Raw genomic sequence first — 28,000 nt, 5'->3', positions numbered from 1 at the left:
AAACGCTAATTCATGCACTGCTCTTTATGGGTTATCGTGAATTTGTTTCACTGTACATTTAAATTGCCCAACAATGAATTCAAATATTTGTATAAAACTAAGTAAAACGGATAGCACTCCAATGAATAAAAATAAAAGCGTTAAAACACGTTTGTATTGGTTTTATTTGAATAACAAAAACAAGTCACACCTTTTATAAAATATCATACATTCAAACATACACATATAAAACATATATAATTTCACTTCTCGTAATGCACACATTTAGAAATATTAAACAATAATAGTTACAACATTTATCTTCTCACAGAACATTCACACAATCTATAGTTTATGTTTATGATGAATACAAAGTTTTATTTGTTGTGAATCTGTAGAAATATACACAGTTCAATTTGTGGGTAGTTTTGTAAATTTATTTACAGCGGAGATCAACACGTCTTTATTATTTGTCGTTTATTTTTTTTTATTACATTCCTAACCTTTTTCAAGAGTAAATGTGTTTTTAAATTGTTCATTTTAAAACCTCACGATCTATTGATATCTAATTTGTTCAAATATCTTGATATTTATTGCCTCAAGTAACTTCATAGTTATATTTTTGAAAAATAATTAAGTGTTATAAGTTATTTATGTATGAAATATCATAACAACAAATTTAACTTATGACATAAGAAAATCATAGATTATCCGTACATATTCTAGATTCAAGGGAAATACAAGTTGTGGCTCTTGTGACAAAATCTAAAACTTTTATTTGTAATGGGGACTCTCCAATTTTTATTCCTCTTGTTATTGCTAATTGAAGGAATCTTTGAATCACTCTGATCAGTTTACATTCCTTTGTCCTGCCCACTAGTTTAACATCGGATCGCCATATCTCTGTCATCTCATTGTGAATGTGACACCGATATAATTGGGAATAGTTTCATCTGAAGAAAACTTCATTTCCGCCTTCAAATCTCTGGAGGAAACAAAAGCAAAATTAGTGAGCACACAATAATAACATGTAATATATAAATTAAAATTCAACTCATGTTACATTTTTTTATAAAACTGAACTATCAAGAACTTGGCTCTTACAACTTTCACTATCCGCAGTCCACTATTGTCTGAAGACATTAGGTTTTTCTGTGGCATGATAGTAATTAATAATTATACAGAAATCTTATGACATAATATCACATAAATTTGCAAAAAACTTTCATATGTATATATAAATGCAATAATGATCATACATTCTAGAACACTATTCTCAGTTGTGACTGAATTTCTCAGCGTATACATTTGATTACGTATTTGCTCCACATCATCTTCAACCAGTTTCAAACCTGCTTTTTTTTTAAAAAAATCCCTTTATTATAATAAAAAGAAAGAGCTTCTGAAGAAAAGAAAAAAATAAAAGTTACAAGACTGGTAAAATTAAACAAAAATATAGGACGGGATAAAACGAGAAATTTATGATTAAATCACAAATGAAGTTCAAAGTACCAGATTTGATTTGATTTCAAAAGATGTGTGCATGCATCGGCGATTAGGATATTAGCACCCATTACACAACATTGAAAGTAGAGCATTTGTCCGATTTGAAAAAAGGAATACATTATAAAGAGATTCCAGATGCAAACCGGCAAGGACGATCAAAGTATAAAGAATTATAACATTTCATAATGAAAATTACAAACTGAGGTTACATGTAGGGACACATAACATGAGGTAAGTAACAAGAAAGATGGAAAACAGCAAACGTCATAGACTAAAGTGACGCTGCAGCTTTGGTCTACTTTGTCGACATTTTCCCCTAGTTTCATAAAACCTCTATTCTCCACGATATACCAAATTGTGAAAAACTACATGTTCCTTCTAGAGCATTCAAGAGAAATCCTTGTGTGGTTTAGACATCTAAACAACAACGAGAACAAAACAGAATTAATTACCTGGAAGGTCCGTAAGCAATTGAATAAGAGGAAAATCTTTGGAAAAGTCTTGATTGGGACCAGCGACACTTTTGTATCTACCTGTATCTCCAATTGCCATAACAACACATGTGTCCTAAGAGGAGGTTGGGGCTTGGGACTTGGTAGGAAGTGTATCGAGACTTCTCTTGAAATTATAAAATAGAAGAGAATGACCCGGACCCTTCAAGACGAGACGAGACCGAAACTCTGTCTCGTTCGAGGCTTAGGTATGACATTTGTAAATTTTACCTAAACCTTTACTTTACTACACGACATGTTCAGACATACCAAACTGATATCTACCTGTATATTCATACTTAAGTAATACTTTTTTTCAACGTACCTGCTAAGTTAATACATTAGTAGGAATTCTTAACCTGTGCTGCGTTGTTGCACAACTTGGAGATAAAAAAATATTAATTTTTCGAGGGTTCGTAGCGTCGAAACGGCACGTCAAAAGGAAAAGTTTATTTTAAAAAGTTGTTTGTATCAATAGCCTCTATAGATTGCGAAAATTGATGCGGTGATAAGATATATATATATTGTCTGTACTACATATTTCGAGTCTCGAGAAATGAAAACGGGACGATTTCTGTAAATCTATACGAGACCGAGAACAAGATATTCATTCGGAACTCGAGACGAGGCATTCATGGCGAAAACCAGACATACATTTACAGCTCGATACAACACCCAGAGACAGTAAAGTTTCGTCTCATCTCAATACTGCATCTAACTCTATGTACAGTCATGGACACTTGTTGGTTGTAACGATGTCATTGACTTATAATGGGATCGTTACAACCCAGACGTGTTCGTGACTATACGTGTCGAAGGTATGTTACAAGTGAAAACACACGATGAGCAATTAACTTTAGTTTGGGAAGAGGGGGATGAAATAAGAAATTATTGCTTTTTGTGCAGCAATCTAGAGAAAAAGAATTCTCTCACTAACCTGAGCAAGTCTTCATGCAATCGTCGTAGGAGAGGAAGTTGTTTCCGTTTCCGTCGCAACCTCCGAACTTGAACTCGTGACAGGTCTTACTTTTGACGTCATACCTCCAACGTGGCAACAGCGCCCTGCAGTGACCCCTGAGGGGCGGCAACTTGCACACCACTTGCGGATCTCCTGCAAAATAGACAACAAAATTAAGAGAACTGCACCAGAGCTTGCGGATACAAGTGTAAACATTTGTAGCGGGCTGTGCTAACCACTGCGCCACAGAAGTTGGCTATTTAGTAGTTCTTCTTAACCCAAGTTGATTATTTGGCGGGATAATGTATAACCGTAAATATTGTTACAGCGTCGTTAGCCTGCAAGGTCATGGGAAAAAGACTTCCCCCATAGAACCTTAATACAAGAAGACTTATGGGGGAAGTATTTCTTTCCGCGACTACACACTACGTGGGGGGAGAGAGAGAGAGAGAGAGAGAGAGAGAGAGAGAGAGAGAGAGAGAGAGAGAGAGAGAGACAGACAGAGAGAGAGAGAGAGAAAGAGAGAGAGAGAGAGAGAGAGAGAGAGAGATATTGATATTCGAGAATACAAATTTGTATACCTAGGCTTCTTGATTGATTTAGTTTAATTAATCTTCCAGTTTTTTACAAATCGCGACTTCGGGGATGAATGGTGATAAGAGGATGAAGGGACATTCACAAACGCATATGGCCACAACACAAGCCGCACAGAGGATACTGGCCATGTGTACAGGCGCTAAGGCCTCGTTAGTATGCAAAATGCAGTCCACGGTGTCCTACGTAGAAGGGAAGTTGACTTTGGATGCCTTCGCAGAAGGCCATTCTCCACTGTTTTTGGTTTACGGAGAAAGGAAGCAGAAAATTAACGCAAAAAATACAAATACAATGATTTATCACCATTAAGGGTCAATAGAAATAGAGCGATTATCACAGACCAAAGTATACATTGCGATTCATTTCACAATCTTGAGAAAGTAAACGTGCCATGCAAAAGGACTGTGGTAATTTGTGAAATGAGTCATCATGTGGCAACCAATCAGATGATTCCGTGAAAGTTTCAGCCAAGAATGCAGGAAGCACCTTGCATACAATTCGCGAGGTGGAAAAAGTTGAGAGGTAAACAGCACGCGTTGCGACACTGAGCTGAAGAGGATTTTCGAGTGTAATTGTTTTAGCTTCTTCCGCGTCTGGCAACGTTACAAGCCATGCGACCAAGTGCTGGGTTGGGTTGGGGGAAACTTATTTTCACCTGCAATTTATTTACGGGGCTACGCCTTGTGGAGAAACGGTACACTCATGCAAGCATGCAAGCCGTAGCTTGTGATGGCCGGGAGCATTTCTCTTTTAGTACAGTGGGATACACAAGTATTGGAAAACATATCGTCCCTCGCTGTGTTTATTTTCTTTCCTTTACGCACTATGAGCTTCAAAAATTTCAAACAAGCTGTTGACAGCCTCAACGCCAACATATGTAAAAATCAATTCCTTATAAACAAGTAAAAGTTAATGAAAATAGTCATGGACTATTTGCCGAGCTAAACTTGTGCATCGTACTGTACGTGCCCATTTAATTACAAATAACACATACCGTACGTTAGACACCAATTACCACATTTGGTAAAGGTTACCTTTTCATTTAAGGATTTGGTACCGATCATCTCTTGCTTTATTCTTTAAATCTTTCATCTCGCCCATCCTTGAATACTGTTCCTCAATTTGGGCAATGGCCTCAAAAACCAATCTCACCAGAATAGATTCTGTTCTCAGTTTCTTTCTTGCAATTGTTCGCCATAGAATACCTTCCTTTCGACATGTATCCAAATCCGACACCATGGCTGCTCTGAATATTCACTCTGCATCCTTTCGTCGTGATCTAGCTGACATGAAATTTTTATACAAGATAATAAATGGCAAAATCAGAACAGATCTCCTAATCAGTAAATTCACACTTAGGGTACCCCAAAAGCAAACGCGCAACCTGCAACTCTCCACAACCCAACCACTAGGCTATCCCTTCTACAACGCTCCTTGTTTTACAGGCTCCCAGAAATCTACAACAAACTTCCCCTGAATGTAGATATTTTACTTCCTGAACGTAATTTTTGTATATTACTGCCCAAGAAAATGTAAATCTATTCCAACTTGTTATTGTTTTTATCTTTTGTTATTTTTGTTTCTACTTTATGTTGTTCCAGTGTAAAATGGCCAAAGAAGACTATCTGAAACTCTGAGTAAATAAATAAATAAACAAATAAATAAATATGCTCAGTCAAATGTTTTTAGTTAATTCCAGCTAGTTGGTTCAGTTAGGATTTTCATGAGTTTCTATGTTGTTTTTTGTATCAGTGATACGTTCCGCAAATATAGGAAAGAAATTCATGTTGTCAGGAAACAAAACTAAGATGCTTCGCAAAAGTAATGTACAGTGTGGTCCATAAACATTACCAGGTAGTAAAATAGTTAACGCTCTCGCCTTTGGTTCGTTTTCCGGTAAATTGACCCAGAGTCGTGAGGACAATTGGAGAGCTACTTGGAAATGATAATTAGGCTTGCTTCGATCTCGAAAGCTAGGAAATTGCGGCGATGGTATTCGATGCGCTGACCAGGCGTCACCCAACCAAGATCTGTTTGCCAGGCCTCGGCTCTGAAACTGCTGTTGTTCGGCTTAAATTGCTCATTCATATTTGAATTCGTGTTTCGGATACACCCTGCGTGTTTTAAGGAATGGAATTGTAATGATTCTGGTACACAAATTGTCCACTATCTCTTTGGCATTTTGCATCAAAATTGTTGAATCTGAGCATTCAGCATATTATCTCCTGAAACACTTATCCATTTTCTAAGCAGGTTTTTAATTCGCTCTTAAGTGCCTTCCGATGGCGTAGTGTTCATGACGTCCTCTTGTAATCAAGGGGTACAGGGTTCGATACCTGGTAGAGGCACATACTGGTTCGTATCTCACTTTAAACTGTAGGCCCTGTCCAGAATGGTCTTATGTGCATCAACTGGACTTTACACAAGCAAACTCAAATTCGCTCATGATGTGCCAAATTAGAAAGAAGCTTGTTTAGGCACAAAACTTTGCTGGCTGGCAATGTAATTTACATTTGAAAATTTGCAGCAAGTGGTGATCGTATATTGCAAGTCAGGGCTTAGTAACCGAAAAAGAAGTATGTGAAAATAAATCAGCATATGGTAGTTAATAATTAAACTCTTATACTTTCATATTCTTTACATTTTACTTGGTTCTATTTGCCTATACATAAAAATAAATCATCCAATGAAGTCAGCTATGTGAGATAGAAATAGGATGTCCGAAAAGTCATTCCATGATTGCAAACTTTATTCATATCCGCTATATGTACGGTAGAGATGTGAAAGTGGTGCCAAAATGTTGGAAAACTATCCAAGTTTTTTTTTTTTTTTTTGCAGGTTTCAGTAGTGTAGCAGTGTCAGTGTCCAGGAAACCGGAAATGTTCACAAATCAAGAAAAAGCTCAGTGTGTTCTCTGGTATCACGAGACCCGGTCACCAATAATGTGCTCTTAGGGCACATTGTATGTCTTGGGGTATATGTATGCATGTTTGGGGTTATATGTGTAATTGTTAGCAAATATCTGTGATATTTTAGGATCATATTAATAATATTTTAATGTGTATAAAGTTTGTAAGGAGTGTGGTAGCAAATTTATTTGCTGCGTTGAAGAAACAATATCTCAATCCGGAGAATGAGAAGGAAAAAGTGGGTAGAAAATTTAATGAAGCATGTATATTTTTAAGCAATGGTAACTCCCAAACAACCATAATTATGAAATTCATAAATATGTTTGCCTCTTCCAAACAGAAGAGCCAGTATTCCACTTTTGATGAGGGAACTGCATATTAAATGCATCAACATCAACGTGACAATTAGTGATATTGATCTGTAGTAAGTTTGTAATGTACATCGCATTTTTAGGTTAAACTGCATTCTGAGGGTGAATAATGAATTTAGAAAAAAATATTAATGGACAATCACACATAATAAGCACTAAAACCTTCCCGGGGATTCAAACCCTGAACGCAGGCTTTCGCAGCGAATCAAGGTAACCACCACTTCAAGGGGTTGGTGATTGACTCATTAAATAAAATTTTGTTTTGTGATAGTTCATTAGTCTAAGTTATTGAAGGGGGGGGGGATGTCCTGTTCTACGTGGAAAAACCTTCGATTTGGTTTTCCGTGATGGAGGGAGAGAAGACGCGTGTCTCTCTCTCCTGCATTGAGGAAACAACATCAATCCGGAGAACGAGAAGAGAAAAGGGGTAGAAAGAGTGAAAGAAATATAGAATGAAAACGTCAGAAGCACGAGTAGCAAGTTATGCTTGCTGGTGGCGGGCAACAAATCAAGGGAAATCGAAAGAGTGGAGATGACCAGGGGAGCGGAAACTCTTGTTCTTACTTCGGGAGATAAGGGCCAGACGGAGGAGGGAGAAAGTAGATGATGAATTGGAGAAGTGCAATGAGGAAATGAAGAGTAAAAAAAAAGTAAAAGATGATGGAAAACATAAAAGGTTTCATTTGCTGGAGAATTAAATTCAGAAAAGCAACAAATGGAGAACAAGTCGAAACTTACGCGTGCCGAAGGGGGATATGGGGGGGGGAGGTCAGAACCTACATTTGGACGTTATCTTCTTGAAGAAAATAGAGGTATATTGATATACAGCTCCTTTTTTCTACACATAATGCTTCTTCAACAGCTTTGGGAGATTGTTGGTAAAATGTATAGATATTTTGGGAATCAATTTCCGTCAGATTTTCATACACGCAGCACTTACTCACAAAACATCTGTTTGTGTAATTATAGAGTTCGTTGTTTAAAAAATGTTAACATTCCATACTTTAATTGCAGTGGCGGTGATTAGGGGGGGCGCAGAGGAGCAGTTGTCCCCTCACTTTTTGCCCCGTACTATGGTCTCTTAATGCTAACCTTGTCTACCAAGAGAAAGTTAACTGTTCTTGCCCCCACCATTTATCACACACAATCACGGCCACTGTTGAATTGTGTTAAAGATAAACTTGTTATTGCATCTGTGAAGTATTGGAATTCTCAGCATGTGAATATTTCACTAATGGATATAATCAAGCCGCTTTTTAATCAAGATATGTTCCACCATTAATGATAAAGGTCACTTCATAAATGTTAATGTCAATCCAATTATCTTTTTGATAGTATTTTGAAAGGTGATAATTATATTGTCCACCCCGTAACAATTATTCACATTGATCAACATATTACGGGTACACAGGAGCTCTGTTACTAGATCGATTATACTGACGAACAATGCCGAGGAAGAAATTTAGAATGGAATTTAGTCTGTCTAAATTTGTGAGACATGCCATGGACTAGATTGGAGAGTAGTGTTCAATTTTAGGTGACACAAAAGCTTTGTAATAAGTGCTGAGAGCAGAGAGGTTGTTTATTTCAGTGAAACGGTAGACTACACCCAGCATATGCATTGATCACTCTAGATTTACTACAGGAGTTGGGCGATGACATAGTCTACTAGCCTACCTCTCAGTGAGTGTAAGGTTAAATCAAAGTTTCTATCCAGAGTAGGTTCTTCTCTATTCTTGAGCAGTCTAAATTGATCATTATTCAACAGAATTTGTAGGTGGATTTGTGGAAAGCAAATACTACTCTTGAGTTGAAAAGAGCTAGTTTTTCCTGATACTACCCAAGACAGCCCAGTATTCGGTTATAGATTTTGTAGACACTCATAAACCCATAATAATTTACCAATATCTATACAAGTTGAGTTGTTGTATTAAGTCCACTTTATGCACAGTAAGGCTAATCGGGATTGTACCTACAGTTTAAAGTGGGACCCGAACCACTATGTGCCTCCACCGCTATACGAATGGAGTACTTAACCAATAAGTGTTGATCAAATTTATTATTAATTGATTGTTTTGCTTTATTGTACTTCGCTCTTTGTACCCCTTTTGGCTAATTTGCGAAGATGGGTATGAGTGATGACATGATGTAATTCATGGACATTCACAAACATCCATGCCCAGGTCAGGATTCGAGCCCGGGACCCCTGGTGTGGTAGCGCGATGAGGGCCACTCCGCCACGGTGGCCGGCAAATTTATTATTAAGTTGAAGCAAAAGCGCAGACTGAGAAGTTAAATTCTAAATTTGAAATTAACAAACGAACAGTTACTTACTGACAGGACAGGAACAGTCGATGCAGCCTGAGCTGTTTCTGCTTAATTTGCAACCTTGTTCACAGACAGGAGCTGGTTCGGGGCAGAGCTCTGCTTGCTTCTTAGCCTGTTTGCACTTTCTGTCGCATTCATCTCTAGATTCAAACCTGCAAAGGAAAAAAACATGTAAAAACGGAACAGGACTCACTGTTTAATTTTGATATTACTATTATTGCTATTATTATGCAAATTTTGTTCTATCATTTCTGCCAAATAATTTTATCATGTTAGTCTGCCTCCATGGCAGAGTGGTTAGCAGAGCATGATACGACGATAGGGGTCCCGGGGTCTGGGTGTTCGTGAGTATACCTTCGTCAATTTCATCGAATCATCACATCATCATCATCTTCGCGATTACCCAAAAGTGACAGAAAAGCGAAGTAAAATATACCAATTCAACCAATCCGATCATATTAGTTCTTAAATGCATATATATTGGTCTTGTCTACTAAAAGGAATCGAATAATTCAGTAACGGCAAAGTAGAATTCAAGATTCTGCATGTATGAAGTAGACATAAATGAACCTTGATACTGTTCTGTCGCGGAAGATGAGACTAGCCCGAGTAGACCAATCTACACGTGATAGGGGGAATAAGTACAAAAATGCACGAAACAACGCTGTAGGTTTCAGATCAGTATTTAGTTTGCATACGTTCGCTTCATTTGTTTATTATCTCTCACTTGGATATATTTTTTATAACTCGTAATATCCGCTCTTAACGTATTTTGCTAGCGACGTTACTGTGTGTGAAACTTGGAATGTTGTTTCAGAAGCTAACGGTTTTCACGGAACCTAGTTCGCCTATTCCTTCTACCCCTATTTTGGCACTAGACTCGTCCAGTTAGCGCATGAGCACTTGAATAGATGGGCGAAAACTAATCGAACGGATTGTAACGGTTTTTCTATTTCTTTATCATCAGCACAGCTTGAGGCCATAAAAAAACCTGGTTATTGTTACAAAGTTTAGTTAATAATACTACTTTTTCCTACTGTAGCGATTAATTACTGACAAAATCAAAAGCAATAAGCTAACGTGTTCAATAATGACATAATTACATGATTTTTAGTATGTAAAATTGTCCAATTTCCTACAGGTGAGTAATAGTCACATTGGTACACTTACAAAATTATGCACTTCTGGAGAAACATCTGAAATTTTCGTTGCACGAAGATTATCTCTCAAGGAATATTATCCCAATTGTTGCCAAAAAAAATGTCTCTGGTGAAAAAAATTGGCGGGCAACAAATTTTCACAACCCCATATCCCGGCTAAAGTAAATACTAGAGAGATGAAATTGCTTTTAAACTATTTTAGTTTTAATGCTTTACACTTGCGACCTTTTTCTTTCGCTAAAAGACATTTTTTTTTAACAAGAAAACATGATTAAATTGGCGAGAATGGGTTTCAGTTGATCAGATATTATAAAATATCTTGAAAATAATCAGGAATGTTGCAAAAATATTCCTCTGAAATCATCTAAAATGAGGATATAATTTGAAATCAAAATCAACGACCTTGGTTTGGGAGTAGAAAATATATAGTCAGTTTGGAAACTATATTTTGTTATCAAACAGATGTTCTACGCAGCATGGTGACGTTTGAACGCTAAGTTTTGTCTCGTTGTTTCGTGCATGATTAAATATATATATGCTGTTGTCACTCGAACGCAAGGAAACCTCGCTCTTCTAAGAATCATTCATGGAAAACACCTACGTACTTCATGAATAAATGATGCCTTGCTGTGGAAACACTATACAAGAGTAGAGGCCAAGAAGGAATTGTGGATTTTAAGAATTATCTGAAATAGTGTCGGGAACTGTGAGAAGTGATTGAAATATCCTGAAACTGTATCTTTATTTAGCGTGATAACTTCTGCCACTTCTGGTTAATCGCAACAACAAAGATGAATACTTAGATAAAAGTGATGGACACTCGCAAAGAACGCCGCCATGAATGGGACTCGAATCGAGAAATTCGGTGACGAATTAGGATCAAGCTGGACTAAGCTGGTGATTGAAATGTCCTGAAAATACTGTAACATGTTACAGAAATTACTAGCATTGCAGGTCCCTCGGCCCAAACGAAAGCACCTTTCCCTTACAAATGCACAGTTCCAGTGGAAATTCGATGCGCATTTCTCAAGCATGAAAGTCTCTAAGAAGATTGTTCGTCAGCCCGACTCTATATAAAGAAATCATCACGTCTATGCTTTAATATTTCTTTTCTTCCCTGCCCGTCTATAAAATCTTCGCACAATTTCGTTAATATAGCTCCCTTTACATAAAAGAGGGCTTTAAAGGAGAGAGAGAGAGAGAGAGAGAGAGAGAGAGAGAGAGAGAGAGAGAGAGAGAGAGAGAGAGAGAGAGAGAGGGAGGAAAAAACGGAAAAGGCCAACTTTTTTTCTCTTTCTGGCAAATTTTAAGTAAGCCCTCAAGCTTTGATATTTTTCTCTCCATTTTGACTCCACGTCGTTATACACTATCAAAGCACACTCCTTCCTCGCCCCTCACCCCCTTCCTCCCTCCTGCCAATATCCACCTTTCTGTCCTCCTCCCCCTTCCCTTTCGTATCGAGGTCCGATACTCGGAGCGTCAATCTACTGAGGGGAAATTGGATAAGGAATTTTTGAATGTGACTTTCAAGCAGCCACTACGTCTCACGGCGGAAGGGCCCCAGGACACGTGGAGGATCTGGATGAGGCAGTGTTGTCACTCTCTCTCCGTGATATTTCTAACTTTCCATTTCATATTCATCCCCCTCCGCTCTTCATCCTGCATTAACATATCCTTGTCACGCGGTAATTGGAGAAAAATATATGTAATTGGAGCAGAGAGAATGTAAGTACGGTTACGGAATGCAAGTCTTTGCACCATATTTTGAAACTGGTAGCACATCAGCTTTGTACCCTCGCAGTAAAAAGTAAATGCCATTAATAATAAAAAAAGACACATGCGGCCCGTATCCTTGTAGATATGCAAATGCAACCCAACATACACTGCAGTCGTATAGATTGCATACCAACAATGGTGAGCAAAGTAAACTTTATTTTTTGTTACTTAGCGTCACATTTCTGCCACTTTTGGCTAATCGCGGCAATGAGGATGAGTGATGAAGGGACACTCACAAAGAAGACCGATGCTCAGGCCAGGATTCGAACCCGTGAACTTCAGTGGCGGGATCGAGGTAAGTAAATTAATTGATTGCACACCGATTATACAATGCAAATAATTTTTCATAGGATTCTTTTATATATATATTGATGAGGTATAATTTGAGGTTACTGAGGGGTGCAGCGCCACACACAGAGAGATAGGGGCATGGAAATAATGGATAGAACGAGAGAAATACATGGAGAAAGAGTTAGGGGTACAGGGGAGGGAGAGAGAGAGAGAGTTCGCCAAAGTGTGAAAGATGTAGAGATAAGAAATTATGAGTGATAAGTATCGAGAGATAAATGTAGAGATCAGTACTCACAGAGAGGAAATTCAGAAAGACGAGTTTACAGAGGAGAGAGAAAGAGAGATGTAGAAAAGTAGACAGAGGGGAGTTAAAGCAGGGGAGTGTGAGGGGAAGGAAAGAGAAGTGTGCGCGCAAGATATTTTGCTTTTTTTTGCAACATTGCACAAGAAAATATCAACCTATCAAAGATCCGATAAAACAATAAGTGCCCTTGAATTTATATCTCAAAATCTAAAATAAACATGCTGAAACAGAACTTTCTCACGACTCTGGCGAATGAAACAAAATCTCAGATTACAGACATGCTGTGAAATGTGTTGTCATCGACTCTTGCTTTTCCTCAAGGTGAGTGAATTAACTTAATTAACATGCATAGCGTAGTGGTAGTGGTCCATGATTATTTTCTTTTGGTTAGCTCCATTCCTTTGCGATTCCTTTATATTCAATCATCGCTACAAACACAGTAACGGTGCTAGAGGTTGAACGCCCCTTCCCGCCATCAATTAGGCTAATCAGACCGCTTCCTTAAATATGCTGTCAAGGTGACCTGAAACTTAGTACACTCATCTCGCTGACAAATACAGATAACGCTGTCACCATAGCGATAGAGAATTATCAAACAAATTAAGTAATTGTACATCCGCTCCACTATTATCTTCTCTAGTTTACGTAACCATGAGAGTAAACAAGAAACCTCAGCTTCAAAGCCTGTTTTTAACCTCATTTCCTTTCAAACGTCTCTTAGACTTTCGGTCTGCTTGCTACTACCACGAGAATGATGAAGAAGACAGATAATGAGTTTACTAATTAATTAAAGATATTATGAAGATTTAAAGAAGAGAATATTCATGATTTTATAATAATATGTGGTCGCGCATTATCATGCCGAAAGATCAATATTTATCTTTCATGAATACTCATGAGAAACTACATACTTATATTATTATTTTAGCTTTTCTATTAATTAATTTTTCGTCTCACTTGAAAATAGTATTCTGCCACAGTCGATATGGAAGGAAGAGCATAAAATCTTCGAAAATAGTGAACATTTGAGATGTTTGGAAATATTTTTATTCCGCTGTATGGCTACTTCCTGTCGAGGAATGAAATAAGCCGACAGGGATTGGAGGAGTTTTGAATATAGCTATTGATGTACTTGTAATTTGAAGCCCCCAGCTTTCAGTTCAATCAATTCCCCAGAATGCGTTCTTGAAGTGCATAGTGCGAGGTATTTATTTGTCTTCACTTCAAAAAATGTGCATATTCTCACTCCAATATTTATTTTTGCCTAAATTTGAAATAGAAATACGGAGCTTCGTTTATTGCTTTGTACACCAAAGTTTATCTGCTCATTTTTATGATATACTTGTGATCATTTTTAATTACGAATACAGAATAGGAAATATTTATCTTGTGTATCGTTCTGTGAATTTGAAATTGTTCATCTGTCTGCCTAAACACACGTACTTGTGCAGTTTTAAAATAGTAAGTTTAGTTACTGGGTAGTTGTCTACCACTGTTACTCTCAATTGATGAATTCAGTTAGAAAATAGTAACATTCAGTGGCGGCCAATGGAGTGCCAAAACTGGGGGAACAAGGGAAGTTTACCTTATCTTGGTCTACACGGCTTAGCATCAAGAGGCCATAGTACAGGGGCAAAAAGTGGCAAAATTTGGTGGGGGCAACTTCCCACCTTGCGCCCCTTAATTGCCGCCACTGGTAATTTTTTTTTTTAAAAAAACTCACACATTTGGAAGACATGCAAAATAGGGATCAATATGTTAGGAAACACTGCACGTAGTTAATTAAATGGATAAAAAATATCACGATAGTTAAAATTATTCAATTGCCGAATTCTTTGTCTCCTTTTACATTACTTTTTAGAATAAACATTCTGCCTGCAAATATTATTAAACTTACATTTATAACTTTTCAGCTTTAGAGATAGAAAAGTGGCACGCAATAAGCATTTTATTAATAATGTAGAACGAGAAGTTGTAATGTAATTATTACAATGGCTTACAAAACATCCTTGTAAACCTAAGCGTACAATGATGAATGAAGCTTCAGAAATAAATAATTCAAATGCATTTCAGTGACTTATTTTAATATTGATACACTGTGTAGCCTGATGCACACATTTCACTACATTCTTATAAACCAAGAATTCTAGTTGCTGAGACACTTATCTAACGTGTATTAACGAAAATTTCTAATACATTGAGCTTTATTCCTTTGGTTTTATTAAGTCTTCTCCATCTTTGTTCCCCGATTAGGACTTTTTACTAACCTGTTCTTGTTCCCCCCGCAGCCGCTCCAGACAAAGGTGTCGCATCTCTTTGTGGCAGGGTTGAAGTGGTACGATTGGAAGAACCCCCTGCAGGGCCCCGTGGCTTTGGGAAGGAAGCAGTCGTCGGGGTTGAAGGGGGCCGTGTCCTCTCCCCTCGGACCAGGTCTGGCATCAACTGTTGCAGGGAAAGATAGAATGACATTGTCATAACTGCAGGAATAAATGTTTTTTTACCATTTTCAAACCGTATATTTACTTCAGGTTAGAATAAACCCTAAAGAGAACTCAATGAAATATATTTTCCATTTTTTTAAAAAAAAAATCATATTTTTCTGTTGCTTTCTCCTCGATATGTCTCCTATCTGTATCACATTTTCTACAAATTACTAAATATGGTATTTTTTAGATCGTCTGAAAAAAGGGCCATACTGGCAAACTAGGAATGACTATGATAGACTCTGTCATTGGTAGAGAAAGGCCTGATTAAGAAAGTAAACATTGGTGCATGAATATTGCTTGTACCCTTGCTCACTTTTAGACAAACTCAGTAACCTATGATTCAAGAGTACAAATCAAAGGGTCTTGATTTCAAGTAACGGTGGAGTATATCTTTAAGAGGTAATCTACCTGCGCATAAAGCGGACTTGAAATGTAAAATTCTTCTCTACTTCAGCATAAACCTGCGATTTTCTATTACCATGAAAGTCGAAGAATCAGAAATCCTTAGATTGTTGACAAAGGCACGAACATATCCAACCACCCTCCGTGGCAGAATAGTTAGCGCAGCAGACTACGATATCGCGACGATGAGGTTGCATGATGATTACATGAAACTGATAAAGGGAAACTCACCAAGAACGCACATGCTAAGGCTTGTATTCGAACCCTGAGAATTTGTGTGACAAGATCGAAAGACGACCACCAAATCCAGTGTAGAGCATGACCATTTGTTTTTGCTACTGCATCTATTTCATCATTCATCTTCATCGTCACGATCAATCTAGAGATGTAAAAAGGCGACGTAAAGTAGCGTAAATTGTTCGATACGTTCCCTCTGCGTTTAAATTATCGCGATGGCTGTGTTATTAAGGGGACGGGGTGTAAGGAGTGCGACCTTCTGGGAAGAGGTACTAGTACACCCTAGATGGACTTTCTTGCAAGCTTGCTCTGGCATCTGGAGCAACAGCCAGAATAGGTTGGTTGGTTGGTTGATTTGGTGTTTTAAGTCCACTTTATGCACAGTAAGGCTAATCTGGACTGGACCTACAGTTTAAAGTGGGATCCGAACCACTATGTGCCTCCATTGGGTATCGTACCCGGGATCCCTTTGCCAGAATAGGCCTCTGTAAAGTTGTGTGTTGCCCAGTGCCACTTTGGAGCCTCAGCTTTTATCAACGACGTGGTGATTCTAGTTTTTCGATGGGTTTTAATTCGTTTTGAACGACTTCATCTCCAAAATGCTTTTTCTTTTCATTCGCTTGTCCCCGTATTAAAAAAAGGTGCGAATAACCTTAGTGCTGATGCAACCATCATAATTGGTAATAGACAATTAAATCATATGGCTTCGGAAGGCAGCAATTGTCGAGCAATGTCAATGGCGTGCGACCATCAAAAGGCCTTGCTGAGGCTTCCCATTCGCACTTGGCCTGACCTCCATTCCCTAATGAGGGCAAGATCTTCCTGTGGGTGGGAGAGGCTGCAGAAATAAATCAAAGCAAGCTGAAGGTTAGAGTCTTCAAGCAAGAAGCCTAATGACGCTTTGTCGGAGGTACAGAATGGGAAGCGGGTAAGCTGTCATGAATGTCTACTAACACCTACCAAAACAAAATGATATTCAATACGGGACTCATGAGGAATCGTGGGCACTTTGTGATGCAAACTTCCAACAGCAAGGGATACATTCTAAAATGATGGGCGCGTCACTACACCGGCTATTTTCACAGAACCCTCTAAACCAGAACAAGACACGGGACCGGCATTTGTAATGAAATAACATTTGTACTTGGTGCAGAGTCTGAAGAAGACCTTGGTAGAAGGTTGAAACCTTACGTTTGGTTTATGTTTTATAATAAAATAAATTTCTGCCTTGGCCAGCATATTGAGTTTTTCATATCATGGAAACAAGACTTAATGGTGTTATAATAAAATAACGTATGCTTATTTAAAATAGCTACATGACTTCCGTGGCGGAGTGGGTATCACAGCAAGCTACTACGCCAGGGGTCCCAAGTTGGCGATGCTGCTCTTACTGCTAGTGTTTATACAATTTATTAGCAACCTGATTCGATTGACAGCGAGGTAGGATTGACCCACGAATATAATTTCATCTCCAGAAATGTCGAGTATATCACACTTTGAGTAAGCTAGTCTGACGGTCCAACAGTACACGCAGTGCTTCCATACCGAGAAACACCCTACCCTCTTTTTTTTCCCTGGGATGACAGCTACGGGGAGAGGGGAGGTAATTCTGGGATTTCGGGATTTTCTTTCACACAGGCGCATAAGGTATTAGTCATAATATGCTGTCAAATCCCGTTATTAACAAGGATCGGAGTCAGAATTTGCAAACTAAGTCTGCAGAGACAATGCAGGATGAAGCCAGCTCTCTCTACCAATACGGGAAGCGTAATCGATGCCAAACTGAGGGAAGAGAATTTTACCGATCAAGGTCTTTGCATCCTGGGAATAGGGATAAAGCTGGACTTGGAAAACAAGTATGAACCTGTTATGGCTAATTTAGAGTAAACAGGATTGGTTCAAATGGGATTTAATAGAAATAGGCTGGTTGTGAAATTACTGCGTCAATGGAAAACAGGGTACCTCAAAAATACCTTACGAGTTTTTTTTTATACACGTGTACAAAGATAATCACCGATTGCCTTATTGGTTTAGTATCAACTAATTACCTCAGCGTTTGAGAGATTTCAATATATTTTCAACAATGTAGACGAGTCCCTATAAAAAATATGATCGTGTAGTATACGTAATGAGAATTTTAGGATAGCAGCGAAAAAGTGTTCACTTGTATGTATGAGAAAATGATTGATTGATTTTTGTAGTATGAGCACATCAGCGCATAGCTAAGATATTTTTTCACGTCACGCAATACGGGTATAACCCCTAACAAGAAAATAGAACATCGCTCTTAAAAACTTCCTAACTCAATTCATTCATTAGAACTAAAACTAGACTGCCTCTGAGTACTAAAATCTCCTTACCTAGGTTAAAAGCTGAGGCACACGAAGGATAAAAAGGACAACACGACCCCACAAAATATTATCCTGACCGTCGGTCCAGGCGCCAGAGACTCGTTGGCCCGCAAGAAGCAATGACCGGGTTGTACTACGTAGAAGTGAGGTTGACTTTTAGGTGTCACCTCTTACGCCGTATGAGAAAATGAGTGAACAAAGACGCTCGATTTCTAGCAAGTCTTAACCCAAGGTATCTACGTATTTTGAAAACGCACATTTAGTACTAGTAAAGGGTTTTCCAATAAGAATGATTTGATTTTGAAATGAACTGGCAACTGTGCTTCAAATGTTATAACTGTCACTAGTTGTCATTTATGTTTAGTATACTGTGACAATTCATCATAAATACACGCTTCAAGAACGTTTGGTTATTATCAAAAAATGTTATGAAAGTAGATGTTCTATTGAACTTAAAACGGATCATAATTTTGTTCAAAAAAATATCTTCTCAGGTGATGCTCATTTCTGGTTAAGTGGATATGTTAACAAATAAAATTGTCGTTTTTCGTGTGAAAACAATCCAATAGAGATTCACAAGAAGCCCTGTCACTATATGGTGTGGTTTCTGGCATGGTGGCTTCATCGGACTATTTTTTTTAGTTGGCCTCCAAGAAGTTGTGATTTAACTCCTTTAGATTGCTTTTTGTGGTTTGAAATCTATAGTCTAAGCAAACAGACCACGAACCCTTGATGCATAAGATTGAACATCGAACGCTGGATTCGTGACATTAGGTCCGAGTTATTGCACAAAGTCATCGAATTCACTCGTGTGCAGGAAGTCGAGGTGAACACTTCAATGATGTGTTATTCAAAACATAATGTAATAAACTATGCTTCAAAATAATATAAAAAGTTTGGTTGTATCTGAAATAGTTTTTATTTTATTTAATTGTAAAATCATATCGTTCTTATTGGAAAACCCTATATTATGAATCCTTGTATCAAAAAATATGCTGTAATCTCAGTTTAGCATGTTGGTTTAATTTTCTTTAATTTGACTAAGTTTTCCTGAGCCACATTCCAAGTCCTTCTTGAGATTTCACTGGCGGATTTGTCTCGTACAGCAAAAACTACATTCCTTCTTGATTAGATGGCACCGTCTTAAAATGGGACGTATATTTAGATACCGGACATTTGTTTATACTCTGCCTTGAGCAAGCAAACGAAAACAAGTCTCTGCGCAAATAGTGACGCGAGACGGCTCCACCAATGAACACGTGAATGGAATGGGATTGCGTTGAAGGGGGAGCGACTGCGGTTATAGTGCTAGTCTTGGAAGCAACGTCAGTTCGGTATCCTTGACACAACCCCAGAGGAAGCCGACCGGACATGTATCTGGTTTCGAGCCACCACCTGTTTTTTTCTCTTGGGAAAAGCACTGTTGTCACTTTTGCCTGCAGTGTTTATACATCCATTTACTCACTGGGACATTATACTGCCAAGGTGTTTATATTGCATCAAAGTAGCACAACAGAATAACACAACCTAGCAAGGATAACATAATCGCAACCTCACGTTCAGAAATCTCCAAACAAACTGAATTGGCAACATCTTGTATACTTCACGTGAACTTGACACGTTCTGTCATTTCTTGGACGGACGCTATTGGTGGGAAAGGTGTCAGGGGACGATTTACTCGCCTCCACGTAAACCTGACATGTGGTTGTTTGAGGGTAAACTCATCTTTCGGAACTTTCTTTGAAGTAAAGTGGTCGTCCAAAGCGAACGACCACTATACCAGCCTTCGCAGCGACATGTACTGCTTCGTCTGCCCATTCAATTCCTCCCCTCCCCTTCTCTGTCGCTATGCGCGGCCTTGCTCCACAAATCCCGGGGATAGAATATAGATTCGTATGTGTAATTTTTAGAATGCACTACTACGGCGGCAGGACCAATTATATGCAGATGACTCACGATTTCGCTAACGAAGGTTAGACAGGAATGAGGGTCCTTTGGTTAATTTTGTCTAATCATGATTCATTCTCATGGTCGAGATTAGCAGAAACTGGCAGAAAAACGATGCAAAAAATTGAAAAAATACATTTTTATGGGGTTACAGGGTTTGAATTCTTAATAAAGCACGGACACGTAGTTTACGTTTCTTCTCTCATTCTCCCTTCACACATGCTTCATTCATCCTTGTTGGAGCCATGAAAGCACAAATATAGCAGTTTAGATTCCTTGAAGGCGCACAGTGGTAGTACCATGCTCGCATACATGCATTAACAGAATGCCCACCTAACACACACATTCCTCCTCGGATATACATTTACCGGGCTCCTGTGACACGTGGTTTGCTTCCAAGCACATTCCTCTTCCTCCCGCTTTCCTGGCAAGGTTTACTCATTCAATTCCTACTTCTCCGTGCATTCGGTTCCAGGTCAGGACTGCGTACGTGTTTCCAATTAGCAAGTCCACTCCCCGCGCGTCCCTTTCTCCGGGTTTCTCCTAATTTGCTTGCAAGTCATCCGCCCGTATCTCCCTTTAACAAGAAGATACTGTCTGCAGCTCATTATATTTTTTTTCAGCTTCTGCCTGTCGCATCCAAGTGCTACAATGCTGGCTTTTCACAGAAGCTTCCCAACAAGCCACAGCCAAACGGCGAAATGATGCAGAATTAGTTCGAGGGTTGGTAAAGATGGGGGTAGTGGGATTGGAAGGAAGCCAGGGAAATTTTCGAAGTCCTCGTTCAATTTATATGCTCGCGACAGCCACCGCCCTACGTGATGTAGTGGCTATGGCAGCTACGGCACGGTTCCTATGTGCTTTTCTTTGCCCTTACCCATTTCTTCTATTCATCCTCAAGCTCACGATAAACTATACTCTATCCCGGAAATCTCTGGAGCAAGGCTGAAAAAGAGAATAGGCGGAGATGAAGTATACGCTGCTGCAAAGGCTGGTAACTGCAGTCGGTTTTTCCTCCGCCTGTTCCCTCTCACGTGTTCACTGATCGAGCTGTCTTGCATCACTACTTGCGCAGACTTGTTTTCGTTCGCTCGCTCCAGAGATTGCCGGGACAGAGTATAGGTTAAATACGATCCCAATAGAGACGAGATGTCTACGTTTATATTAACAGAAAGCCATGAACGCATGGAACTTGGTGTTGAAAGGCAGCACCTTATACAACACACACAGGCTCACCATGTGTGATTATGGAAAGTGACTCGAACAAAGGGTCCCTCCAGTGTTATATACGACAGTGGCATCAGTTCTGATCAGCATACTATACTTCCACCTTCAGCAGGCCTCATTCTCCGGGATATCATCCACACTAGACAAACCCAGACACCTGGCGACCCGATGGATGAGAGTGAAGTAGGAGAGTGCAGACCTACTTCAATCTTCCAGCTCCACCGGCACATAGCTAACCTGTGACAGTTCTAGGTAGTACAATATGATATACCAAGATGTGAATTGTTATAACATCAGCATTGCCAACGTTCTGCTCACGGACTACTTACTTTTCCTCATTTTTCACAAATCTTTAGAAGTTCGATATCTAACTACAAAATGCTAGTCATTGCTCAAATATCAAATCTTTAAATACATGGACAAAAGTAATTACTTATTTTACTACTACCGCTGTTTTACTACAAATATATTCGTGTTGTTTAGTGTGCCATCTGTAGCTAACTAGTTATAGCAACTGCTGAAAGTGCAGAACGTGGGGTTAGAACGAGTTTCAGAAACACACTGCAATATTTGCGGAGGAAGACGATGTCGTGATTGGCTCTCAGGGGGGGTGTATTTACAACCAGGTCCATAGAGCAACCAACCAGATAAAGACATTATTGAAATTTGCCTGCTGTCTTGTGCTTCTATATATCAAATTTCAATATACTGGAAAGAGGTTTTGAAAAAATCTCATTTCGAAATACCTGTTCTGCAATTTGGAATAGTTTTCGTTGATAAATATATTATTATTAAATGGCGAATGGACTTGTTTGCAAGGCATACAAATAGCAGATATTGCGGATAGTAATGAAGTGTAGTAGTCCTGATACGAATCGAGGCCACAGTCAGGTAGAAATTCAGCAGTATGCAAAGGCTATCAAATACCAAAAGTAAATAGGACCTCTACCCCATTTAATTTTAGTTCACACCACTAATTTCTTCATTTGATAAATGGGTTCTAATTTATTTCAATCAGCCCGCCTGATTTAGTCGGTAGTTAATATCTGGGCGAGTGAATATTTCGGTTAATCTCACACTTTAACGATAAGGAGAAAACCTCTTGCCTGGCAATTAGGTTCAGTACCCATTGCCGTACAGCTTGTAGTAGATTATAAAAGTGGAAAACTTATTACATACACTATATTCCGAGTGCAGTTTAAAACATTTAACGTTTCAGATTTAAAAAAAAAACTAAAGCACATCCATACGTAGATCACCTTGACAACAACCTCAGTCACCTGGGTCTAACCTACATTAACTGCAAATACACGTAACTGAAAAGAAAGATCGCCACTGTAATATCCAAACTGTTTCAGCTCATATCACAGTATTACTCATGCCTTTGAACTGTGAAATCAGATAGCTTCGGTTAAAATTCAAGTCCTTTAATATGTTTCAACATAATCACCCATTAATTAAAATTCGCAAGGTTAAATTTGCGATTTTGAACTGTGAAATCAGATATCCTTTGTTCAAATCCGAGGCCATTCACCTGTTTCAGCATAATCATCCATTAACTAAAAGTCGCAAGGTTAAATTTGCAATTCAGACATGCGAAGTAAACAAATTCTTCACGCCATGAGATTCTAATCCAGATTGTACTTCAGGTTTTATGTTTCCTGGAAGAAGGACGTAGAGAAAAGCCTCCATCCTTGTCTTACTCGTCAACTCAAGGTCAAGTTCAGAAAGGAAAGAAGATTCTGCGTGGAAAACTTGAACTAGACTTCCTAGAAGGACAACTCAACTCACCACACAAGGAGGCATTTGGGGCGTCTCCAAGAATGCAACGATGTTACATGACCAATACAACTAGACTTTTGCTCGTCGCTCGTGAAGACCAGAACTCATTAAAACTCCCGAAAGATTTCCACGCTGCAATTCAAGTTCTCATGCTCTATTAGGAGGGAATCGTTAAGATTCAGTCGCTGCTTGCTGCACTTCGGAATCGAAAGCGGTTGATCAGATTGATTTTTTTTTCCAGATAGATTTACACGAAAGATAGCTTTCTACAGCTCATAAAAATGACAATTACAATGAGTGAGAATTGAATTCTCTACGCTTTTGCCTCCTTTCCAGTAGCTAGCCTCTCGCAGCGTAAGAACAAAGGTTCCCGGGTTCGAAACAAACTTGCTCAAGCATTCAAATATGAATAAGATTTAGTCCCAGTTCAGTTGTGGAACTGTCAAATAAACCGGTAACTGGCTTATGGATACGAGATTTACTGGAATTAATCGAAACAAGCAACTCTGCCCAAACTCCGATGATTGAAAAGGGCACTCTTGGAAAATCAAACAAAGCAATGGCCCATAGTGACAAGCCATAAAGTGATCATTTTAAATTTGTCTTAATATACTATACAGTATACAATGTTAACCCAGCACATATCCTGTTGAACTGTCTTTTATAAGTCGTAAATTGTGGAATAATCAAGGAAACAGCAATATTTATGTACAAGTGCCGAGACCCTTTATCACTTTTCGGTTCTAATTCTAATTAATTTAGTAATTAGTGATGCAACATTAGATACTTTGGCATTCTTGTTCCCTTTTAACAGAAAAGAACATTACTAGGCAACAATACTTAAATATTGAGCTGTAAAACTAATGATTAAGGCCAATCTAGTTCGTAAGTACAATTTCGAGATAGCAATGTACAGTTACTTATGCCTTTCTGTCACATTTTAACGCATGGCTGAACATTTTTAACAATATTGAAGTAGCAATACTTCTAAATTACTTGTCTAAGTGAGCCCTTATTGATTAGAACAATATTAGAGCGACAAAGCTGTTTCTTCAGCTTTCCCTGCCACATTATAATGAATTGTTCAGCTCTCTGAATTGTCTCTTAATTTTGAGACAACGATGTGTCTTTATTTAATCATATTTTTATGTCCTATTCTGAAGCTTCATTGATATATGTATGTCATTACTGACAGCAACAAGAAGTAGTAACTCAATCAAGTATCGTCGAGAATCATAAACTCTTACTGGTATAAACAAAATTGAGGTAAGAAGAAGGTTTAACTCAATCAAGTATCGTCGAGAATACATAAACTCATACTGGTAAAAACAAAATTGATGAACGAAGAAGTAGTTACTCAATCAAGTATCGTCGAGGCTACATAAACCCTTACTGGTATAAACACAATTAAAACAGGAAGAAGTTTTAACTCAATCAAGTATCGTCGAGGATACATAAACTCATACTGATATAAACCAAATTGATGAACGAAGAAGTAGTTACTCAATCAAGTATCGTCAAGGCTACATAAACTCGTACTGGTATAAACACAATTAAGACAGGAAGAAGTTTTAACTCAATCAAGTATCGTCGAGGATACATAAACTCATACTGATATAAACCAAATTGATGAACAAAGAAGTAGTAAGTCAATCATGTATCGTCGAGGATACATAAACTCTTACTATTATATTACAAAATATAATTAAGGCAAGAAGAAGTTTTAACTCAATCAAGTATCGTCGGGGATACATAAACTCATACTGATATAAACCAAATTGATGAACGAAGAAGTAGTAAGTCAATCATGTATCTTCGAGGATACTCGTACATAAACTCTTACTATTATATTACAAATAGAATTGAGGCAGGAAGAAGTTGTAATTCAATCAAGTATTGTCAAAAATACATAAACTCTTGCTGTTATAAACAAAAATGAGGCAGCAAGAAGTAGTAACTCAATCACGTATCGTCGATGATACATAAACTCTTGCGTTGAAAACAATATTGAGGTAACAACCCTTTCTTAATCAGGCCATTTTTTTTCCATTACCAAGAATCACTTTGCTAAACACTAATACAACTTCTAATAAGTCATGCTGTCACAGAACATGTGTACTCACCTACAACTGCATCGTGAAAGGCTTTTGCTGCAACTTCACACACAACAGCGACGACAACAACAACAACAGGAACTCCTGTCGACACCATTCCGCTTACAAATTCAGAGCTTGAACAACGATACTGTTTCGTTCTGGAGGGAGGGGGATACCGGCAAGAAACACTATGTTATGTTCTTCAGGGCAGGTGCCTTCGTGGATTGAGCGCTGTTCCTCGCAATCTGTTACCTTCAGTACCCGACCTGTGAGCGATCTCACTTTTTATACTCGAGCCACTCTACGTGGGAGAAGGTACCAGAAGCCAGGGGGAATGACACCGTTGGACGGGATCTCCGAAAGGCGGTGGGGGGAGGTGGAAGAAAGGTGGAGGGGAGGGGGATAATTACATCGAAAAGTCAGTTTAGAAAAAAAGGCCGTCGATGACGACTGACTAGGCTACCAGCAGGTGTGCGAGCAATGCGGTTCATTGATGTAGGAGAGATGTCCTTAGTTCACCTTCCCCTGTGTCAATCATTAGCTCTTCCTCATGTGTGCGGGCGGGTGTGACTATGAGGTGACGTCAAGCCGTGGCCCGGATTTTTTCCTCTTTACATTGGTGTTATCGCCATGGGAAAGTGGGATGCGCTGGAGTTATTTTTCTGGTTGGGGAAAAAAAACGTGATCTTTTCTTTTCTCTCTCCCTCCCCCTGAATATGTTGTTTGGAGACAAGAGCAAAATGTCTCGCTAATCGTGAAAGTTGAGGTGCGTCACAAGGTTAGAGGTATTTCCCAGCTGCGAGGTTGATTTTTTCCCCCTGTAGAATTTCCTCAGGGCGTCCAGGTGAGTCCAATTCAACTTTTCGTCCATTCAATTTACGACCACCGTATGCAATTAGGTAGATGAACGACACTTTACGATACGCTCTCCTCGGCAAAGGTTTCTCTTGTTCTAGAAATAGGTTAAACCAGACGCTGTATCGCATTAGCCCCTTGAAGGTCAAGGTCTTCCAAACAACTTTTGGTTAATGACGATTGTCAGCGCCTCTACGCGTATATCACCTGACTTTCGAGTTTCTCTACGATATCCACACTTAAATTTTGGAATTCTTCCTGGCCCTCAAATCCACACAGGGCGAGGAGGTTAATAGGAAAAAACTTTTGTTTCAATATTCGGTGATCAAATTAAATTCTGGTCAAAAGATGTTCTCGAGTTCTTGAGAAAAATATTATCATTTTGTGTCTTAAAACTTTAAGATGTAAACGATATTGTAGTGTTTATTTTTAGACATTCTTGAATTCGAACGACTGAACTATGAGTTTGAGAGCCGAATTGGGCAAATAATCTAGATTTCCAGTAACTTTTTTCAAAGCATCGGGATATTATATCTGAACATTGTCAATGGCCAGAAATATGCAACCAGATACAGAGATGTAGTATCGTCGTCCCTTTACAAATATTATTCTGTATAGCATCGGTAGTATCATATAATTTTCCCGCATAATCATATACTCTTCGATATTTTTCTTTGTGGGGTTAGGTGGTAGATCAGCATTTGCTGAACCTCGCCTAAGAACAAAGACTATTGAATTAAATTGAACTATTTGACTAATGAATACCAACACTATTTCACCCAGGTAGTCAAATCCTGGTTTGTACATCTACAAGAGAATCGAATTTGAGACCAAAGGAAAGAATCCTGCATTGAAAATTTGCCATAGATTTCTGTAATTTAGATCCTGATGGTGAATCTTGAATTCGACACTTGTCTGGGAAATCTCAGTTTGGGGACTGTTAAAACTATCCTAGAGGCATTCACTTTTTCTTCCATTTTATTCTGCATGGTATGTCACATGAATCCTGCTGAAAGTCAGAACTCTCGAATCACGTCTCGCTATCCGCTAGACCAAGGCGGCGACCAAGAATAAAGAAGTTACAGTGTTAAGGTTTTCATTCGCGTTACACGCTCAAAGAAGCGCATCGCAGACGTATTTCGAGCTCGCCCGAAAAATAATTCTCTTCGTGCATGGCGAAGAAGAAACAGTGGACTATTATAGTCTAAGATTTAGAGCAACGTCTTTCAGTGTCAAGAGTTCACGGTTGGAATCTAGGTTAGGGCATGTCTTGTCCTTTACAACCTTCCAGACTTGCGACAATGGTTAGCTACAGTATAACGTCATAAGGGAAAATCCTTATGCCAGGAAGGAACATCAAACTTTTCCCAATTTGGATTATTTCCTTATAAGATAGGACTTCCTAGACTAGACTGGCCCTTTCTTTCTGTAACGTGAATTTAATTTGATTTTGTTTGTTTTATATCGCATTTATTCCACTTTGGCTAATCGCTAATCCACTCTGCAACACACAGGCATATCAGTCGTCGTTTTCATATTTTGCTGCAAAAATATGGAGTGCCCTACCTAAGACCATATCGAGCATATCTGAAATAACATCTTTCTGAAATGAAGTAAAGAATTTTCTTTTGGCAGAGCAGAGATTGTGTTCAAATACTATGATGTAACTTGTATGTTTGTGTTATGTATTTTGTCTACATCTTTTTTTTTAATTAATTTTTTATTCATTTTATTTTATTTTTTATGTTGTTGTCTTTTCACAATTTTTGTATCATTTTATTCGTACATTTATTACAATTACTATATCAATAGATTTTGTAATTAAATCATACAGTTTATCGTATACTGTATTAATACTGTAATAACATATGTATAAGAAATGTAAATTTAAATGTTAGGTGGCAGAACAGCCTCAGGCTGAACCTCGCCCACGCAAATAAAGAATTTGAA

The 28,000-nt window shown here is 38.5% G+C and overlaps 1 protein-coding gene across 1 annotated transcript; it reads right to left on the bottom strand.

The window, feature by feature from the left end:
- Window positions 1–147: 147 nt before the first annotated feature.
- LOC146003740 (BPTI/Kunitz domain-containing protein-like) lies at window positions 148–25,443 on the bottom strand. Its single transcript, XM_083142139.1, has 5 exons — window positions 25,223–25,443; window positions 14,935–15,109; window positions 9,143–9,288; window positions 2,914–3,087; window positions 148–964 (listed from the first exon to the last, which is right to left on the bottom strand). The coding sequence occupies exons 1-5, from the start codon at window positions 25,308–25,310 to the stop codon at window positions 957–959; spliced, it is 591 nt and encodes a 196-aa protein (XP_082998265.1). The 5' UTR covers window positions 25,311–25,443; the 3' UTR covers window positions 148–956.
- Between the last annotated feature and the right edge of the window lie 2,557 nt (window positions 25,444–28,000).

Source organism: Lepisma saccharinum, chromosome 1 (genome assembly GCF_977018435.1).
Source record: "Lepisma saccharinum chromosome 1, izLepSacc3.1, whole genome shotgun sequence".
NCBI classification, from domain to species: Eukaryota; Metazoa; Arthropoda; class Insecta; order Zygentoma; family Lepismatidae; genus Lepisma; species Lepisma saccharinum.
Note: the sequence above shows the minus strand (reverse complement) of the source record. Positions and strands in the feature narration are given on the sequence as shown.

Coding starts and splice junctions, on each gene's coding strand:
- LOC146003740 (XM_083142139.1), bottom strand. CDS start 25,310: ATGGTGTCGACAGGAGTTCCTGTTGTTGTTGTTGTCGTCGCTGTTGTG. Junction 15,110..25,222: donor CTTTCACGATGCAGTTGTAG/GTGAGTACACAT, acceptor TCCCTGCAACAG/TTGATGCCAGACCTGGTCCG. Junction 3,088..9,142: donor CGACTGTTCCTGTCCTGTCA/GTAAGTAACTGT, acceptor TCTATTTTGCAG/GAGATCCGCAAGTGGTGTGC.